Source organism: Macaca fascicularis, chromosome 4, assembly GCF_037993035.2.
Source record: "Macaca fascicularis isolate 582-1 chromosome 4, T2T-MFA8v1.1".
NCBI lineage: Eukaryota > Metazoa > Chordata > Mammalia > Primates > Cercopithecidae > Macaca > Macaca fascicularis.
In genome coordinates, this window is record NC_088378.1 from 74846144 (window position 1) to 74867552 (window position 21409).

The 21409-nt window shown below is 47.2% G+C and overlaps 1 protein-coding gene across 1 annotated transcript in view; it reads left to right on the forward strand.

Annotated features, from left to right (window-relative positions):
* Positions 1-7294: 7294 nt before the first annotated feature.
* The window catches only part of SIM1 (SIM bHLH transcription factor 1), a 77435-nt gene continuing 63320 nt past the window's right edge, over positions 7295-21409 (forward strand). Inside the window, exons 1-3 of the mRNA XM_005552277.5 lie at positions 7295-7602; positions 8280-8902; positions 18427-18509. Coding sequence (XP_005552334.3) covers positions 8728-8902; positions 18427-18509 — 258 coding nt within the window. The 5' untranslated portion in view covers positions 7295-7602; positions 8280-8727. The remainder of the gene's footprint in view (positions 7603-8279; positions 8903-18426; positions 18510-21409) is intronic.

Genomic DNA, 21409 nt, shown 5'->3' on the forward strand with positions numbered 1-21409 from the left:
CACCTCAGAGCCAAGAGGGCCCCCACCCTCAAATCATTTGGGTTGATAGTTTACAGTAGAGAAATGCAAGCAGCACTTAGGCATATGAAAATATGCCAAACTTCCCTAATAACAGAAAAAAATTAAAAGTCAATTTTCATCTATTAGACTGGGGAAAAAAGTTAATAATATGCTTCATTCCAAGACTGTAGGGAAACAGTCACCCTCACACATTGCTGATGAGTGTCAATTGGCAAAACTGTCATGGAGGGCAATTTAGCCATGTTTATCAGGAGTGCAATCCATGTGTCCTTCCATACACAACTCCATTTTTGGGAATTTGTCCCGTGGGTGTACTTGTACACAGGTAAATGACATGTGTACAGTGTTATCCACTGCAGCATTGTTTGTGATAGCAATAATGGGAAACAAACCTAAATGTTCTCAGTGGGTGAAAGGTTAAATAATTTATACTGGTATTTCCTGGAATGCTATACAGATGTTTAGAAAAGAAAGGATGAAGAAGCTTTCTGTATACTGTCATGGAAAGTGAAAAAAAATCAAGATGCAGAATGGTGTGTATAATATAAATCTTAACATTTGCTTGAAATTCCAGAAGAGTAATAAGAAGCTAAGTAGTTGTATAGCTGCAGACATAAACTGGTAGCCCAAGATGCATTTGCTTGGTTTGCATAGTGTTTTAAGATTGTATTTCACTTAATAATCTGGATTTCTAGGTAAGGAAAATGACTGAAGTAGGTCAGGTGTTAAGATAAGAAATGGTGCTGGTAGCCTAATCTGTCTGGATTTTCCACTTGGTTTTAGGGTGGAGGGACTCCGCAGTGGAGCCCTGAGGAGACGAACAGTTTCATTCCAGAAATGGAGCTGTGACTCACAGATAGAGATCGTCATCCCAAACCTCTCTCCAGTTTTCTGAAAGGGTCTTAGGAACCACCGCTGGGAAAAGGCATGCCCAGCATCCACATTATCCCAGGTGTACCCAGGAGCAGCACTGACTTACCCATTTCGCACAATAGTCACAGTGCCAGGGGCCCATGTAGTTTTACGGCCTGAGAAAAATGTTTCAATGTTTATTTCTTTTACCATCAGAAGAAAAATAAATAAATATGTAAAATAATGAATATATGATAATGAAACCAACTTGGATTACACTCATCTGTTTACCAATGCAGTTACAAAAATATAATTTTAAAATATTTTCTTATGCAGGATGGAGCCATAAAAAACATGAGAAAAGTGCTTAAGGATCAACAAAGCTATATCATAACGTTGACCCCGCACAAGAGGAAGCACTTACCACCTGAGGGGAGGCCTAGACCTCCCTGGCCCAATGCATCCAGGCAGGGTCCCCTCCTCTAGCGACCACTCCCCCTGCACCAACAGCACACACACACACCTTGAACCCTTTATGCCTAAGTTGTCTTGAAAAATGAGGGAACAGATTTCGGGCCAAAAGGAGAACCAATGCTTGTCTGCTATCTTTCCAGTGTGTTCCACCGCTGGTTGACTGAACCAAAGTCTCTGGACTTATTTCCAGCAACATAGCTGAGAATCCTGGAACACTGGAACATTCTGAGAGCACCCTGTGTATTTTCCTGCTCTTCTGAAGCCAAACTCCCCACAGAAGGTTGGTCTGGCTAAGGCCCCAGCTTCCTCTCCCTTTTCTTGAGACCAGCCACTTTCCTAAGGAGACAGGAATAAGCCATCTTCAGCGACCCCATCCCTATCACGGAGGACAGCCTCACTCCTGGGCCTCGACTAGACCGCCCTATTATTTTATGCTGTATGTTCAAGATCCCACAATACTAGGGCCATCGCTTCGAATATTATCCCCCCTCACAGTCTTCTACTTCAAAAGTAGGCTGAGAAAAAGCAGACTAAGGCAATGGTTCTTAAAGTGCGGTTCCCTCACCAGCAACATCACCTGGGAACCTGTTAGAAATGCAAATAAATTATTGGGTTCTACCCCAGATCTACTGAATCATAAACTCTGGAAGTGAGGCCCAGCAATCTGTGTTTTAAGCAGCCTTCCAATCAATTCCCATGCACGCTCAAGTTCCAAAACCGCGCTAAGAGCGAAGGCGCCCAGATATTCAAGGGCAGATTCCCATGTCTTGGGCCCAGAGGCAATGAGTCCAGGAGGACCCAGGAATGTGCCCCAGACTCCCAAAGCACAGGATCTGCCGCCCAGACGAGCACAGTGGTACTTTTCCGGGGTCCTGTGTTTGAGACGCGAAAGCCGGAGCAGCTATTGGAGGCTCAGGACTTGGAGACTCAACCACCTCAGTGGCGCGGCGCCCCCAACGGGGTTAAGCTGCTACTGCCGCTGCGTCTCCGGGCGGGTCCACTACCCCTAACCGCGCAGCCCGGGGTGGCGCCGGCAACCCTGGCTCTGAACTCATCCTTGCTCCTGCTTCCCCGCGTTCGGAGCTGCGTAGTGGCCTGAGGCCTTCCTTACCCTTACGGAATGCCAATTCCAGATTCGGACAGGGATTTCCGATTCCTAAACCAAGGTGGGGCCTTAGACTTCATATTTAAAAGCCGCCCTCCTCCCCAACCTCCATCCCAAGTGACCCAGAGGCTCGGCCAAGACTAGAAGCCAGACATCTGTTTACCTATTAGAGGGATCCTCCTCCTCAGAATCCCTTACCTATGTACCCAGGGAATGCAGGGCATCATTCCGCGATTCACTGGCGCAGGGGCTAGAAGGAATGTTGGGGTTCAGAGAAGGGAAGAACCCTCTAGAAACTTAGCCCAACGGTTCTCAAACCCGGAGGGGCTGAAGGGCTAATGTTGGAGACCTGGAGTTACAAAGGTAGGTATCTGCTCACCGGATCCAGCCCATTCTGATGTCCCGTACCCTTTTTCAGGCCACTGGCCTCCCCACCCCCAGTCCCTCCGGCCGCCAGCCTGGGTTTCTTGAGCGTGGGCCTGATGCAGCCACCTTATAACAAAAGCAGAGTTTGGTCTGAAATTCGCGATCCGATTTAAGAATCAAAGTGTTTTTCAACCCGAGTTTCCAATCTAGTGTTCATCTCCAGAGTTAGAACGCCTCAGCTGTGTGCCTGTATTCAGCGTTGCTGAAATTTATGTACACAGAGCTTCCTCCGCTCGATTTCTGGAAAAGAAAAGTGTGAAAGTGCAGGCACCCACCTGCTCCCATCCTCAGAATGCACAGAATCAGACCTCTTTCCAGTTAGCAATTATATGTTAAAATAATTATATTATTTAAAGCTTAAATTTTATGTCTGCAAATAAAGTAGTGCACAATTCAAGAAGCACTTATTTCTCGGCGGCCATTCAAGGTTATATATTAGACCACGGTTTCCAATATCTGAAAAATTAACCATAATATTTAGAGAAACTATATGAAACCCTTACTTGTATTCGCCAATCTCATTTTCCAACTTGGTGGATTTTCTTTTTTTTTCTTTTTCTTTTTCCAATGTGTAACCACTGAAGTGAATTTGGGGTATTTCAAGGGTCAATTTAGGGAGACAACTGAAAAGCAGTACCTCGGAAAAAGGTTTTTAAAAATATTTATATACATAAAATATACTTTTCAAAACGTCTTGATCAGACAAGTAATATTTACCATAATTTCTAACATAGCAAATATGACCCTATTTTGGGGGGCTCCTTCTACACTTTGGGGTCAAGGCTACAAGTGGCCTTTGTTTCTGCCTTAACATCATAACGACTCACAGAGATGTAAATGTCTAAATGTGGTGATAAAATGAGTCTAGGACAGGATTACATTAACTAATATACTTGGAAGTAGGAAATGTTAATATTTCCTAAGACAATAATATGTCCCTAGATAACTTGTCCTTTTCAGTGATAGAGTGAACATCTGGATATAACATACTGAGATGTTCGAGTGACCATCTTCAGATTTTGTATCTTGATTATAAATATATCCTTCATCCTGACCTTGGACATTGAGCAAATCCATGTCTGTGTGCTTTGTGCAACTGTGCATGTGGGATGTGCGAGCATGCAAATGTGTATGTGTGCGTCCCTAGCAGTTTGCAAAAAAAGAAAAATAATAAAGAGAATGGTAGTGGACAGAAATCATTCTAGTTTTGATAAGTTACTCAAACAACCTGGAGCAAAGAAGAGTCATTAGAGGAGTTATCGGAAGGCAGGGTGGAGGTCTGTGCCAGAGCAAGGGTCGGGGGCCGAGGCATTGAACCCCGGTTCAGCGGTTTGCACCGGAATTCCACTATGCGTTCACTCGTTCTTTTACAACCGAAAGTTCACCTTCTCTAGTCTTGATTTTGCCTTTTGCGGGGAGGGGTCAGAAGGCGCCTGAGATGCCCACTCCCCCTTCTATCCGGGTGCTCGTGGTATGCTGGACATTGCGCACACAGGCGCGTTGGTTTCCGAATCCACCCGGAGTGGCTCCCGGCAACCACTGGGGTAGACTCACGGAAGCCTGCACATCCTGGCCTCCGGGGTCCAGGGCAGACTCCATGAGGGCAGCATCCTGGGTTGCCCCAGAGGTGGCAGGGACTCTTGGGGGAACAGTGTCGCCATCACACTGGGCTGTTCGCCCTGCTTGGTAGGGGAAGGAGGGAGATACTTTTTTTGCAGCCCCGCATGGGTTTTCTCCCACATCAGGATCGCACTCTGGATGCCTGAGGGCCAGAGGCTAAGTTTTAAGGCCACTGGCTCAAGGAAGTCGCGGCCTAGACTCTATAAGGATCTCTATTTAGGGATAGTGGGTCGCCGGTGACCGTCTCTTCCTTTCTGGGGCTTTTCTCCTTATATTGGCAAAGCGGATGGTACGATTAGTCTCTGAGCTTCAAGAAATTCATTTAAAATTTCCCATGATAGAGGCGAACGCAAATTCTCAGAACACGTGGGAGGCACCTGAGGTTCCGGTTCACGGTTCACGCCTCCGGCTACAGGGCGCATGGGGGATTGGCAGGCAGGGTCGCGGGGAGGGTGCAAAGCCGGGTCCCTGGGCCCGGGCGGGGGAGTGAAGGAGCAGCGTTCAGGCTCCAACCTAGGTTCAAAGATTAGAAAAACAGGTGTTACGTCGTCATGCTAATTCACTCTCTCGGTAAACGCGGCTCAGACAGTTGTGTGCTGAGGACTTAGCAAGAGGCCGTCACCTCGTGGTCGTGCATTCACTTTGTTTATTAAACGACATCTACTCGTCTCATTGACAACTGAGCTTCGCTGGGACATTGGAACAGCCCGCCCAGCCCCCCAGGACGTCCGCTTTAAGCGTGAAGACTTCCTTACTCATTTTGCCCATCTTGCTTCTGAAGGCAAAATTACTGCATTTCTTCTTCTGGAAACCCAGCATTACCTGACTCCCCCCCCCCCCACTCCCCGGAAGTTCCTGCTGTGGGCACAGGTTTCAGACCCCTGAGAGGCACTTCCAAACTGGCATGTTGTTTTAAGTAGAGATAGGGTTAGAGTAACCGCAGACTTGACTGAAATCCTCTCTAGAACACAGTCAATAGAAAACCTCCTCTTAACCCTGAGTGTCATTGCTTTGCCTGGCAGCTATATCTGACCTGGTTCGAGGGGAGAGGAGGGTCAAGAAAGTTTATTTCCCTCTCCACACGCACTCTCCACCCCCGACTTTACATGTAGTAGCCAACTTGACCTTATCTGATCTTTCTGGAATCTTGTGTGTAAGTGAGCCACAGTGCATCTCTCGCTATCTTCTAGCTATGTTTGTTAAAAGTGCATCACTGGGTGGTTGAAAGCCGCCCAGAACCAGGTCTGTAAGTGGCTACAGTCACTGGGGAAATGACTCCTCCTGGATTGGAGTCCATTAGCCGGATTCCAGTTTTGAAAGACGTACAAAATCTCCGTGCTTCTTTCTTTTTCTTTCTATCCAAAAAGTTCACCTCCTCCAGCCAGGTGTTGCCCAGATGTGTAAATACCACCAGAAAGCTCCTGTTGTCCTTCTACGAGGATCTCACTGCCATCGGGCAGCAAGGAGGTGGCAGATGTCTGTATTTTTGAACAAACACTCTTAAAGTTGTTCTGAATATCAGCAGAATGGCACACACCCCTCTTCAAAGTATTTATTTTCTCAATGGCAATTAGCGCCACAAACGAGAGGATGAGTGCCCAGTCACTGGTGTTCTCACTGATTTTTATGACAGATGAAACAACTCCCCCCAAACGCACCTCCGGGAGCCGAATCTGGTCACAGGCAGTACCCAAACCAAGCCGGGAATCGAGTCTGTAGGATGTGATTGGTGAGCACAACAATTGTTTTGGGACAATTTGAGTTTTTCTCTATGCTATCTGTTGTGTTTTCTCAGATGAGAGAAAGAGAAGGCGTTTCAAATTAGAGGGTCTCTAAGAGATAATTACTCAGGGAGAGTCCTGGTGAGCGTTTGTTTAACCAGCTCCTATTAGGGAATTGTGAGCTCCTATTAGGGAACTGTGAGCATCGTTAAGTTCATTCATTCAGACTGTATCCTTTCTGTAAGGAATAGTCATGTTGGACTTTTGTTTCCTGAAACAAAACCCGGCAAAGAGTTGGCTAATGTTTAAGATAACGGACTGTTGTGATATGTATCTCTACATATCAATCATTCTATTTTGCCCTGAAATGTAACGTGTTCCCCTAGTGTCCCCCTCGCTTCTCCCCACAGGAAAACTCCCTGATCGAGCTTTCCACAGTGAAAAAAATCAGCCCCCAAACCCAAACCGTTTAGAAAAAGGCGCACTTCTTTGGGATTAATTTAAAGACAGTCATTGTATTTATTTCCTCTGGCAATGAATTCCGTGTCTTCATGGTTTCACAGAAAGAGAAAATAAAGCACAAAACCGGCCTCGCGCATGCCGTCGGACCCCGACTGCCAGCGGGATGGGTCTTTGGGCCAACCCTGCCTCCTCCGCCGGTAGAACTAACCAGCCGGTCCGACCTCCGCTGCCTCCGGACGTCCCCGGCTCTTCTGGGCCGCCGCGCTGGACTGAGCGCTTAACCACCCGACCCCAGGCAGCCCGAGGAACGCGGGTCGCACACGATGTCGGGAAGGCCCAGGAGGCCGCGAGCAGCGGCGGCAACCGGACAGCGCCGACCCCGCACCCGGGGCTCATTAGGAGCCCAGCGGCGGAGCGGATAGTAAGATCCAGACCCCGGAGCCTGGACGCGCGGAGGGCGGCGCGGGGCCGACTCGTGTCACTCATCCCTGTTGGCCAATGAGCGCCTCGCCCCTGGCCAGGCCAGGCCAATGGGAGGCTAGAAGGCTTTTGAGTGGCATTGAGGGAGGGCGGGAGAGAGGCGGCCCGGGAGTGAAGTTGAAGCTAAACCCTTAAGCTATAAAGAAGTTACGGGGGACAGTTTTCGGCTTCCAATTAGGAATAATAGTGAACTGGCTTCGTAGCAACTACGGAGGACCAGGATTCTAAAATCACCTCACTCTTCCCAAAGCTTGCATCCTCCTTTTTCTGCCACGCACCGCTCCTCCAATTCATGATCCAGAAAAGGGAGCCGGGAATGCTCTGCTCCTCTCTGCCGGTGGGAAGCGGAGAGGCCGGCAGAGCCGCTGGGTTGGACGGTAGGCATGAGTACAATTAAGAGATGGGCGCCCCCGAACCCTCTGCCGCCTGTGGGGACTGAAGGTAGGTGAAGCAGAAGACATCCCGCGCCCTACCAGCAACCCTGGAGCTCCGCGGCGGTGTGGGAGAGGCCGCGGCGCTTCCCACCCCCGGGGCGCCTGCGAGGGGCTGTCGCGACCGCGCCACCTGTTAACCTGGCGCTGCCGGACCCCGCTTGTTGCCGCCCCTGCTGGGCAGCCAGAGCGCTGGGTCGCCTTGGGAGTCCCGAGGGACTTGGTGTGTAAGTGTCACTTTTTGAGGAATCCCTCAGACTTAAGGCCCAAGTTAAAGAGGTAGCCAAGGTCCACATCTGCCAAGGTCGGGAGCTGAAAGGCCCCCGCCGCGCTGTGGAGGAATTCTGAATTGTAGAAACCTGCTTTCATGGGACATGCACCCAACCTGGGCGCGGGCTCGGGGACCTGCAGCGGAAAGTCTCTTGCGGGTCTTCAAAAATATGCATTTTGTTGTTTGGGCAACTTCCCAGGGGTCTGGAGGATGTGGCTGGCATGGGTCAGGGAATGCCAGCATTATTTGCAGGGGGCCGTCTCGCTGCCGATTTATCCGGTTCTTTAAAAACAAACCCAAAACGCCTGGCTAGGCACGCTGAGTCCCTTTCCGGCCGTGTTTTTGGAATTGGGACAAGTGTGTGAGTGGTTGTGGAGCCGCGGATCTCTTACGCTCTGATGTTGTTGTCTTCACAGGGCCTTGAAAGAGTTGTCTGGAGTTCCTGCTCTTCCCAAAGGGGCTCGGAGATACCTTAAATGCCGCGAGACTGAAGAACAAACGTCGGGGATTATTATGTCGATTTTCCGAGGACCAGCGTTCGCAGCTCGGAGTAAAAGAAAAGGCTGGCTCCTCAGGGGTCCCACCGGCATTTGATACCCCGAGGACCCCCAGGATTGCCCAAATTCCGTGGATCAGCAACTTTCCTATACTGCATCCCGCATTTTCAAAGAAAATATTTTCCGTTCACCCCCGCTGGTCTTTTACTGCCATTAATACACTGTTCTTGGTGCAAATACTTCAGCCTCTTTATTCAAAGTATGTTTTATGTTTTTGCCAAATATGATCTCTAATTGAAAGTTTATTTTTTGTTTTGGATGAATCTGCGGAGTTTACATTGTAAGAAGAAAGGGGGAACAAGACACAATGAAAGAAAAGTCCAAAAATGCTGCCCGGACTAGGAGGGAGAAGGAAAACAGTGAATTTTATGAACTGGCTAAATTACTGCCTTTGCCTTCGGCTATCACCTCGCAGCTGGACAAAGCATCCATAATCAGACTCACGACCAGCTATCTCAAAATGAGAGTCGTGTTCCCAGAAGGTAAGTGACTTTGACCAGATGGAATTTCAAATGCAGAAGGGGCAGGGGATTTGCCAGGCAATGAGCCGAAACCAGTGACCAGAGAAATGCATACATATTTACATATATATTCTGCAAAGGGAAGTTTAGCTCAGCTACTTCACTAAGGTCCTCACTGAACTCAGAATTTCTGTCGCTTTTTCGAGGCTCCCTCTACTTCCCCATCAATACTTTCTCTTCAGTCCATCAGATATGTTTGGTTGGGAAGCAGCCCAACAGTCCTTTTGTCAACACTTCAGAGACTAGGCTCAATTGAAAGTACTACTAATCCAAACATGACTTTCTTTTTTACTCCTCTTGTTAGAATTTTGTCCAGTAAAAAGCCAGAGCACTGCCAAATTCTGTATTTTTTGCCAGGTGTAGATAGACCCATGTACCTGGAGCTAGATATGCCAGATAATAATTTCTCTATATGTCTAAAATTTTGCAAATGGGTAACATGCATATTTGTGAACAAGTATGCCTGGATTTACTCACGTTCTTAAATAAATTCTAAGCAAATTTATTCTGAGTTTTCAAGACATTCGCAGATTCTGGAATAACTCTGGAGCTTGATGATTTGCAACTGTGGGCTTGGTGTTATCTGTAAGATAATAGGCTAGTCCTAAAATACATTAGATTGAATTAAGATGGCTCGCCCGCTTAGAAAATATCTTCTGGGTGTCAGGTTGGCAAATGGATTCTGAGAAAATTGTCTAATAAGGCCTAGAAGTTAGAATAGCTGAGCTGTTCACATGGTTTAAAACTCGTATTTAGATTATCAAGATTCACTGTGTGAGGACAGTGCAGCTTTCATAGAACAGTGTCCTGTATAAAACCATTTATACTTATTAGAAAAGGACACTTTTCCATTTGCCCATCTTTTCCTTTACTTGCATTCAAATAATACAAACATATTTTTTAAAATATATATTGGATATGTCTTTGCTGGGAGAAGGGGATTCAGAAATGTAAAAGAGGGATTACTAAACAAGCAAACAAAAATCCAAAAGAAAGAATTCTGTTTATTTACAAATGAGAACTTCTGATTTGACCCCTGGAGGTGTTTGCTGTTGTTGATTTTAGATGTTTGGGGTTTGTGGTTTTCCATTAAATGAATGGATGGGCAGGAAACAGTCATTATTGGGTTTGCAGTTTCACTTTGCTTGATCATGACATTAAAGTTATTATCTAAGTCAAAAAGCCTGCAAAACATGCTCAAAACCAAAGGAAAACTTTCAAATTATAGTTCAGTTCTACCTTCAAACTACAAGTGATGTTTTAGTCGTTCCCTCCTAAAGCAGTTCCTTGAACAGTTCTTCTCTGACCCTGGAAACCGCGGGGAAAAAAGAAATGAAAGTCTAAAGTACCTGAAAAGTAAATGAATAAATAAATAAATAAATAATTAATTTAAAAAGAAGAAGAAAAAGAAGAAGGGGAACTTATATATCCAAAACCACACTTCCCGTTCACACTGTACTATGAATTGTTGATGGGATAATTACCATTATACCACACTGCCTTCTATTTAAAAAAGAGATCTCGTTGTTGTCTTTTATACTGTCAGCGCCTACTTTATAAAAATGAAGCTATTGCGAACTCCGCTGGCCGCACTGTTCCTAACAGGATTATTAGCAGTGATTTGTCAGCCCCTGCGGTCTCAGTGGGCTCCCTTTCTGCGTGATTTCCAGCCGGTCTCGTCAATTATCTGTGCCGATGTCGCTCGCTGTTTGATCAGAAGCAGCATATGGTGCTGCTTGTGGGGCTGCGAGTAATCGCGGGAGGAGAATAGCAAGGCGGCGTTCTGGGGCGGGCACCGAGCCGGCCGGGAGAGCCCGGGGAGTCGCCCGGCCAGGGACGCTAGTCGGCTTGGTGCAGACCCGGGGCAGGCGCAGCTGGGAGGATATCGGGCTGTTTTCTGCTGTTGTTCGTGTTTTTGTTTTTAAAAGAGCAAGCCTTTTTGCTTAATTAAGTGCTAACTCTACACATTGTAAGTCGCGTTATAAATAAATAGGAACAAAAAGTAAACTCTCACAGCCAACCTCTCGTTATTTTTAAAGAGAGCGCCAATGAAGGCTTCCGCTGGAGTCCTCTTGGTGGCCAGGATGGTCCCCTCTGGCTACTTTAACAGCCACTGTGCTTTCTGCAGCCCCCTCACCTTCCCCCGCCCCCAGCCCCGGACCCCTCCTTTCTCTCCCTTCTGTGGGTGAGTGTGAGTTTATGGGGTGGAGGAGGTGGACGATGTGTGAACTCTGGGCACATCATTTGTTTCTCCAGCTACTGTTGAGCTCATAACTCACCCTCAGCTTCCACCCAGCGAGCTAGACAGGGTCATCAGAACAGCTGGCTTCTAGGGATGAGGTTTTAATTTTGACGGTGGACAAACTTCAAAAACCCAAAACCCAAACACAGCTCTTGAGAATATTAAACAACAACAACAACAACAACAACAACAACACAACAGCTTTCAAAGCAATAAAATAGTCACAATCGCAAGACCAGGCACAACCTGTAGGGGGTGCCAAATTTAGGTTCAGTGTTCACTGAAGGCAGAGAGTGGACAAGATTGGGGTCCAAGGCAGTTGGGGTAACTGATCACTTTATATGGATGTAACCTTTTCTAGTGGTGTTAAATGGAATTTGTTGGAAGATGAAATTCATCTTTACATCTATCTTGAAGCCATCCTAGTTCATAGTAGGTCCTCAACAGAATTTTAAGGATGAGATTAAGATAGGTATAAATGTCTTATCACAGGTAATATATGAATTTTGTAAGTTATATAATCTAAATAATTATTAATCTGGTGACATAGCTGTAGGTATAAAACTGCTGTAAAACTTCAGTTTTGTTCATATACTATTTCATCGCTAATACACTGTAATGCCAAAAGTCTATAAGTTAAATTAACAAAAATCATTTCATAATTATATTTGAAAGAATAAATATCCTTAAATACACCTTAAATACAGCTAATTCCCTTCCCTTTTCATTTGCCGAATACACTTTTTTGTTTTCCTCCCAAGTCTAGTAGCTTCCGTGTCTGGGGGCAAGTTTCAGCTTTTATTTGCCTGAGTAGATGAAGTTAAACTGTTTAGGTGAAAATGCGGGAGTGGGAGAACAGAGAAATGGGATATGGGTACCTGAAATAATTAAGAATAAAGCATTAGGTTGGAGATTTCAGAGAAAAAGAAAATTAGGAAAGATAACTGAGAAATCACTAACACTTCATATCTCCCAATTAGTGACATATTATATTCCAAAGTAGCCTTGTGAAGAAAAAATCGAGGCACATGGAAATGTACCAATTTTTGGTATTATCAAAGCCAGAGGGACAGGATCTAAAAAATAGCATGACTTCATTTGTGTGCAAAATACGACAAATTCAACTACAAAGAGATATATATTTGTTATCCAGCTATAAAGCAGTTTTGGCTGGGTGTGTAGTGGCTTTCATAATAAACTTTGAAAGGATCAGATATATTTTCTAATCTATAGCTATTCAAAATCTTGGTAACATCACATTGCCATTTCATTGACAAGATGTCTTGGAAAAATAAAAATAATCAGAGAGTTGAAATTAGTAACTACTCAGGAAAGATCGTCTCTACAACAGACAAGGGTGATTAAACAAACTTCCGCAGACGGTTTCTATAATTTTCACCTGAAGATTGAAATTCTTAATGGCGTTTTATATATATATATAAATATATATATATAAATATATATATATATATATATTTTGAGACAGAGAACTGAAAAAGAAAAGGAGGCCCCATTTCCCACGTGGGTCGGTGATTTAAGGCTGTTTTTCTTGCTTCTTGGGGAAATGATTGAGCATTAGGTTTCCATGTTTATTTTCTTACAGAAGTTTTTCTCATTTAAAGGCCTTTAAGCACAGTTTACGCTCCGTGCTGGTTTTCTGTGTTTAATTCCAGTTTTGATGTTGACTTAAAATGTGGAGTGCAGAACTAAACTCCGTGCAGAGCATTTGCAAGGCGGATTTATGTGCTAGAAATTGTAGATCAGATCAATAAAAAAGGATACTTTTTTCTTTTAAGGGAGGGATCACTAATAAAAACAATAACAACAAAAACAGGTATTATAAGCTATTGTGGGATGCTTTCAAGCAGGGTGCAATCACTCATCTAATGATAAAACAGGGCTGAATTTCTAAAGGACAAATCTAATTTCTAGGGGAGTTGTTGTCCAGTTCTAAGAAATGTTGGCAGCTTCCAGCTTTTACAGACCCAAATGTGGACACAGAATGAGAGCCCATAGATTCTCACCGCATTTCTCCGTACCACCAGGTATTTCTCAGGAAAATGAGGCTTGTACTTTGCTAACATCTAATGATTTTAATGGGCCACCCATTGCCAGTCTCTGATCCGTGAAATTTTAAAATTTTGTGTGGAGGAAGGGGAACCTCAATTATTTAGGGATGGTCCTGCTACTCTGAAAGTGCTAAAACAGTGTCCACGGCAGAGTAAACTTCCTTCCGCAGGCAGCCCCACCAATAGGCGGTTCCTGCGCCTTGTCACTCGGCCTCGCGGCTCAGGGCCGCTCAGGGCCGACAGGGGACAATTAGGTCCAGGCCCCCGTCGCGCCTCCCGCACCGTCCAAAGCACGCAGTCAGCCAGGTCTGCGCGGTGTGTCCCATCCTCTGTCTGCGGTGGCCCCAGCCAAGGGCCTACCTCGTGGTCTCAGCACAGTCTCCTCACTCCCCAGGCCGGCCCAGGTGCCACCCCCTGCCGGATCAGAGGTCCCGCTGGAGCAGGTGTGTGCAGCAGCCCCTCATGCCGTCCCGGCCACTGCCCCCGAAGGGCAAGCAGTCGTCTAAATCTTAGGTCCAGATCCAGTCTGTTTGGGCAGTTCCCGGGAAGGCGGGTTAGGTGCTATCGTCCGAGTCCCTGCGCCAAGTAGAACCGAAGTGGATTCGCCTGCGACTTTCGGCTTGGCCACGCCAGCGCGGGCCTCTAGAGAGGTGGCATCGCCAAAGCTGGGCCGCATTCGAAGACACGGAGTCCCAGGGTGACATCGATTGACGTTTTTCGGCCGTCACGCAGGACTGTCTCGTGAACCCTGCATGAATTTCGCCCGCAGTTTTAGTCTGGCCGAACCCCGCCCTCCTTGGGTTTCTGCAGTCTTTTGGCGGCTGACTCCAATTCGGGCAGTCAGGTTGGCCCGCAGGCTCTATCCCTATGGGAAGCCCAAATTCCGGGGCTGGAGCTCCGCGAAGGCGCAGAGAGAGAGAGAGAGAGAGAGAGAGAGAGAGAGAGAGAGAGAGACAGAGAGAGAGAGAGTCAGCGCTGTGACCTTAGGCCTCCACCCCACATTTACAGTAACATTAGTGGATTCCCTGGGCTCGGCCGCGGTGTCTCTGAACCGGGATCGGCAGGCAGGAGAGATCAGGGCACTGCCGAGTGCAGGCACACACTGTGGGGTCCAGGCTGCTGCGTGCAACAAGACCTGGCCCGGCGCGCTAGCCGATGCCCTCAGGTCAACCACACAGGCCCCTTGGCCGTAGAGGGCCGCAGGCAGAGGAGGGCAGCAGCGCCAGAGGTGGGGTCGGGTACGCCTTGGTTCGTGAAGCGGCCTCCTGCCAGTGACTGCTCCAGGAGCTTGGTTCGGGCTGGTAGCACCCATTTGTAGTCACTTTTTTTCTCCAAAGAGCCCGGCCGCGGAGGCGCCCGGAGGCTAAACACAAAGGCCACTCAACGCCTCAGCCCGGGGAAGACTTGGACAGTACTCATTTAGCGACGATGCGCAGGCCCGGAAGGATACATGGGATTTGGGGTTTTCAGGATTACCCCCCACCCCCGGACGAGACTCTCCTACACACTCTCAAGGGACACTCAGTTGGTTGAGACAAGTTGTTCAGGACCCGCAGTGGCCTCAGCCTCGGAGGGCTTTCCCCTCCTCAGTCACCAAGTCGTGGTCAGGTCATGAAACAGCGCCTCCGTCCACCCTCCTCCATTGCCTAAAATGCACCTCAATTAGTTGAGGAGGTGAAGGTTCCCGGGAAGGACTGCAAGGAGGATACATTTCTATTGAGATGTAGCGTTTATTTATTAAAATAAAGAAAAATTTTTAAAAAAACAGAACACACTCTTCTCTTCCTCCTTTTCCTGTCTGAGTGAAGGCGGTGATGATGCCGGGTCTGTAATCTATATTTTGTCAAGGGTATGAAATTCATTCCGAAGGAAAAGCTCTATCAATTTATTTTTGCTGCTTGCAATAACACAGCTGGATGATGCTTTGAGCTCACGCTAGACTGGGGCTCATCATTCATTCGCCAAGAACGGGCCTAAATGGTGCCTGTGGGATTAGGTCAATTTTAGTGGATCTACTTCGCCTCATTTGGTTACTAATTGGTTTCTTGTTTTATAAATCGAAATCTCATTTTCAGGAAATTACAAAACCCGTGCAGTCAGTCCATTGAGGTAATCCTTGGGTCAGGGGGTATTTAAATGGAAATGGCTCAACCGAGAATGGAGGGTAAAGCAACAGTGAAACTTGCCTGGGTTTGACAGGAAATGTGAGCTAGCCCTTTAGATCCATAATAGATACATCCCTTCTAATGCTACTTATGTAAATATGATAAACCAGACTTTAAGGGAAGAGGGGGGCCTGGGAGAAGCAAAATTTATCAGCTAAGGTTAATGTGGCATATCTTGGAAATCTTCCAAAATAGATTCTGTTTTCCTTTGTCTTCGGCCACTTTAGCTGAGGAAAATCCTTTTGTCTAAAACCCGATTTAGTTATCGCCTCCCTCACAGAGCTCCTTTTCTCCTTTGCAAAACCCCGTTCCCTCGGCCTCACCGAATTACAAGAGAATCTTTAGATCTTGTTCCCACTGTAATCCCGCCGCAAAGGGAGCTGGTTTCCTCCTCATTTTAAACAGACAATCAAAGGATTTGCGAATTTTCTGCGGTAGGTCAAGTGCAGAAACGAAATCTCAGCTTACCCCCTCGCCAACTGAAATTGGGTTTGCCAGAGCGCGTCAACGAAGGCAGGAGGCGAGGGGGTCCACGGAGGAGGTCTCTACCCCACTTCGAGACTTTAGGGAGGGGGGACCCCTTACTGGGACTTGGGGAGGTTCCCTCGATATTAGATCGGGAAAGCCCGGCAGGTAGACGAGAGTAGCCAGTCCTTTATAAAACATTAACCCAGACACAATCGTGAGATTTCTACGGGTAACAGAAAGAGAAGGCAAACCTCCGGGAAAGCAAAAGGTTCCTTAAAAGGTGGCGGGGGTGGGGCAGGAGAGGGGAAGAAGGCTCCTGTTAACCTGTGCCGGACGGGTTGTTTATTAACCAGTGGGGAAGTCTTATTTTCCCTTGTAGGCGCATACTAATGAGGCCGAAACCCGAAACAACAAACAGCCTAGGCTGGCACCGGGAGTTCAGAACGAGTATTTATCCCGAGCCCAGCCTGGGGGGATTTTCAGATCATTCTGGTTGGGAGGCCGCTTCGGGTATCTTACAGCCGCTTTGGGAGACCCTCAAAACGTTAGTTTGAAGACGTTTTGTTGGCCTTCAGCGCAGGCTTCGTACCCTTCCGGGAGCCGCGCGAGACCTGCTCCCAGTCACAGCGCAGTCTCCGCCCTCTGTGGGCTCGCCCGAGTGCCCCGGCCCTTAGTCCCCGCCAAGCTTTGGGGTTTAAGGCCTCCGTAGGCCCCAGAGAGCCCAAGGGCCAGCGTCGCCGGCGTCCTCGGCTTTCCCGACAGGGTCCTTTCTCCTTTCCCCCGTGTGGCCTCCGCAGCCAATCCCTCCTGCCACTCCTTCTGAGTGGGTATGTCTGAGCCGGGATTTAAAAAGAAAAGAGCAGGTCGTGATAGAAACGAAGAATAGGTTGGCTGAAACGGGAAGAGCGAGCGATAAATGTGAAAAGGCGAAGGGGTGTGTACAGGTGGCTGTGGCGGGGGCCCTCCCAGAACGGTCCAGGAGGACCCCAGGGACCAGGGCAGTGGAGTCACTCCGGGGAGGAAAACTGGGGCGGGCTAGAGTCGGGAGGAGTTGACCGGGAGCCAGAGAGGTAGAGGAGTCCCGAGTGCGGGCGGGGAGCATCAGTGTTTGCAGAGTGGTGGGGAAATCGTTAGATTTATTTAGATGTGCAAACACCCAGAAAGACCGGATTTGAGTTTAAGGGGCGCTCAGGGTTCCTCATTACCAAGGCTTTGATCGCTTGCTTAGGAAGCAGCTCCTAGCCAACACCTTTTAAAAATCCAACTCCATGTTTTATTTTGAAAGATCTGCCCCCAACCTCATATTACAAGGCCAGTGTTCATCATTGTGTACTTCTTGGTGATTTGCTCCTTAACGCAGTAAATCACCTTTCTGAGGGGTAGGGTGTGGGAGGTCATGTTAAACTTTGTTTAATGGTGTAAGAATAAAAGGATGTAACTACCTAGTTAAAATAATTTTAGCAGCAGCACTATTAAAAAGATAACACCCATAAATAGCTTAACACAGGCCTTCAAAAGTTTTTTTTTTTTTGCCTTTTTTTTTTTCTTTCCACAAAAGGGTACTCTAGCATACTCCATATTAAATTTTTAAAAATCGGCCACAAGAGTCCTGAGCGTTTTATTTTTTTAGGCATCACCAGAGAAAGTTTGCAGCAAAGACTCCAAGGATCTTAACGGGGAAACACCAAGGAGAGAAAGAGATGGTCTTTGTTAATAGAATACAGTACCCGGAACGTAGAAAAGTTGAATGAGTCTCAATTCGAGAAGAGAACGAAAATACTACAAAAAGGTTGTTAGCACCCCAAAGTAACTGACTTCAGAAAAAGCCCATGCGGGTTTTAGTGGTAGGGGGGTGGGTAGGGGGCATGAGTTGTGTGTAAGGCAGAGGGCTAGGAGGGGAAAGGAATAGGAAGATGGGTTGATCAGTGATGCTGGTAGACTTCAGGCTGGAAATCATCCGCCAGGGAACTAATTTTTCCGAAGGGAATTAAAGCCAGAGGCCAAGGGGAGGAGAGTGGCTAGAAGCCCCGCAGCCAATCAGAAAGCCCTCCCAGGGACCGGTTGGACCTGGCCGGTTGTCTCAGGTCGCTGTGGGCTGGCAGTGGCTTTCGCTGGGTGTTGGGACAAGCTCGGCCCCGGGAAAAGGATGACGATGAAAACTTTGGGCGAGAAGCAGAGTGCCCTTACCCCCGCAAACACACTAGTGAACCTACACGAAAGTTATCGGTGGGGTGCAGTGTTGGAGGCTTTTTCCGAACCTGGGCCACTTGGAGTCCTGCCAGGGGGCCCTTGGCCTGGGCCTAGCTCTCCCTGAGAAACCAGGTCTAGTTTAGAAGACGAAATCTAACCTCTGCTGAGAAACTGAGAGGACGGACTGAAATGTACACTCTCCCATCTTCCGCTGTCCACATTGAGAGGGATCCCGTATGGTATCCAGTCAAAAGGCTGGTGTTCGCTCGGTAATACAGTCGCGGGACTTGGTCCCAAACTGCCTGCCAGGTCCGGGTTCAGTGGCTACAGGATGTTTCTGTGTCTCCACAGGGCTTGGCGAGGCGTGGGGCCACTCGAGTCGGACCAGCCCCCTGGACAACGTTGGCCGAGAACTGGGCTCCCATCTGCTCCAGGTACAGGTGCAGGTCTTCCGGCGGCACATTAGCTTTGAGGGTCTGAGTGTCTGGCCCTGAGTTGGGCTTTTAGTTTCTCAGAAAAACAAAATAAAACCGAACAAACAAAAACGAAACAAAACAAAAAACAGGGATCTGGATTGCACGGGGCCCTCTCAGAGCCCAATAGCTGCTGCAAAGTAAAATTTTAGCTTTTGCAGATGATGCCTCAAGAGGTTGAGAGGGAGGCAAAGTAGACAAGTGAGAAGTTGGGTTTGGAAGGTAGCCCAACGAGGCCCCATCAGAGCATCCTAACCGAGGGAGGGGGCACCATTTGTCTCCATCGGGCTGAGGGAACTGGAACACCCCAGATCAGGCAGAAGAGGCAAGGTCACAGAACCATCCGAATCGAAGAATTTCCAAAGGAAATAACAGGAATCTGTTTTTTCTCTCAGTGCTTTAAGCCCACACCTTTCCAATTCAGCTACATCTGCAACTGGTTTTATCTCCCTGTAGTGCCCAGGTTCCCTCTTTTCTTCCTATTCCCCTTCATTTCAAGCCAGCCCAGGCTGCGTGCAGGACTTTGCTTAAGCACATACACACCACCAGATAATGAGTCTAACCAATGCTAGGCTCCCATTACCTTGTGGTTTGTAATGCTCACAGTTTTAAATTGCTCTTTGCCTACTTAAGTCACAGAACAAATATTTTAAATTGCAAAACCCCAGTGGCAATTTTAGATTTTGCATTTGTCCCAACCCTGCAACATCATCATTATTATTATTCAAGCCCACTGGGAGCTACTTCCCCCAGGGGCCTTGAACCTAAGCAGCATTTGGGGAAACTAAGCAAGTTTTCCCTGTGGGCTGGCATGGGTAGCATCTCTTGACAGGAGCTCCTTTTCCTACCACTACCCTATACCTTTCTCCTTCCAAGACACCAAGGAGATTTTAGTTTCGTGGGACAAAGAAAGGGCTTGGGCAAAGCATTCTCTCACTGACCTGGCCTTCACACCTTTGAATTTATCTAGAAAGGCACTTAACTCTTAGACATCTTCTATCAGATTTCTCTATGTCCTTCCCCCAATATTTTCATATTCCCAACTAATTTTCCTCAGAAACATAAACAAGAAAACAAAATCCAAACTGTCCTTGACACTTTCTAGCTCTTGCCAATTTATTTCCTCTTCTTCACCCCACATTTCTGGCAGGACTGACTTACATTCCCAATTTCAATGACCCCCCCCCCATTCACTTCCACATCCCTGCAGTTTGACATCTCTCCCACCCATCATGCTCTTCACTGGCTTCACCACATTTTGAATTAGATGCTCATCTCTTATCCTAACAGAGCTCGCTCATTCCACAAATTTAGGGGGGGCAGTTGCAGGCCAGACTGAAAGCCCTGCTCTCATGGAGTTTACATTCTAAGGAGAGCAGTTTTACAAGCCCACATAGGTACACTGTGTAGTGTACCAAGTGGTATAGGTGCCATGGAGAAAAATAAAGAGGAGAGGAAGAAAGAGTAGTGCCTTTTAAAATAAGAGATGGTTGTAGAGGGCCTCACTGAGAAGGTGACATTCGGACTAAGACCTGAAGGAGGTGATACTGATTATTTAACATTGTCTCCTTTCCTCAGTTTCTAAAATAGCACTATTTCCCAGATTCTTCTCTCTCTTTCTCCCTGCTCCCTTTTGATTTCGCCGCCACTGGTTGGCCTGCAAATTCTGTAATTTCCCCAAGGGTTTAGCTCTATTTCTCCTGTCACAGCTTCAAGGCCACCCAGGTAATCTCACTCAACACCAGCCTCTCAACTCCTTTCTCCACATGAAAACAACTGGTTTCTCTAGTCTAGATTCTCCTCCTGAACTCCAGATTTTTGTTTCCTACTGCAAACTGGACACATCTAAATGGAAATCTGCATACACTTGAAGTTTAGCATCTCCAAAACAAGGATGCATTATCTCCCTCCCCTAGAATTCTACTCATACAAAATCTCACTAAATCTTGGTTATTGATGCCACCTTCTGCTTAGTGCCTTCACTGAAACCTTGAAGTAAACCTCTCTCTGCCACCAATGAAGTCCATATCCAGAAACATCTTTGAATTAGATTCTCGCCTTTCTATATTCCCCTTCTGACTGCCCCATTTCAGGCTTGACCATCTCTGCTGCAGCTGCCTTCTCTGATCTCCTCTTTCCCTCCACTTCCTCTTCAGATCACTGTCTTCATTCTGCCAAACAAAATACAATTAAACAAATGCCACATCTAAGCATGCTCTTCTTCTGCTTAGAAACCTCTGTTAGACCTCTAGTGCTTACAGAGCAACTCTGGGTTTCTCAAGTTGACATTTCAAGCTCCAAAATCTATTGCAGGTGTAGCTCCTTTGCCGTCTCTGGTTCACCAAATTCATCACCTCAGAATACACTAGGTTGGTCCTATCCCCAGACCCAGCAGACTTTGCCCCTTCATTCCTTCTGCCTAGAATGCTCTTTCTCTCTTCTCCAGTCCAAGCTTCTGTTCAAGGTTCTGCTCAAACATCAGCTCCTCTAAGGCCTGATTGTCCCCCAGGCCTCTGGTCACTCAGGCTCTGGGCTGCCTGCCTATTCAGCATTGTCTGTTCAGCTGTGTCGTCATTATATCTGTCTTCAGGCCAGTTGCCCCTGATGGACTTCCTGCTCCTTGAGAGCAGGGTCTGACTCATCTTGTCTCTGCCTGGACTAAGGCCTTATTCACAAAGATAGAGACCATGAAAATCTTAAGACTTTCCTTCATGGAGAGCCTGTCAGTTTGATGTATCAGTGTAAACTTACACACACATACACCCTATGGCACTACTCTATGGACTTGCTCCTTGTTAAACCTCTCATCTCCTAAACGCCGCCTCTCTTGGACTCTTTCCAGAGTCACTGGCCAGCTTTCT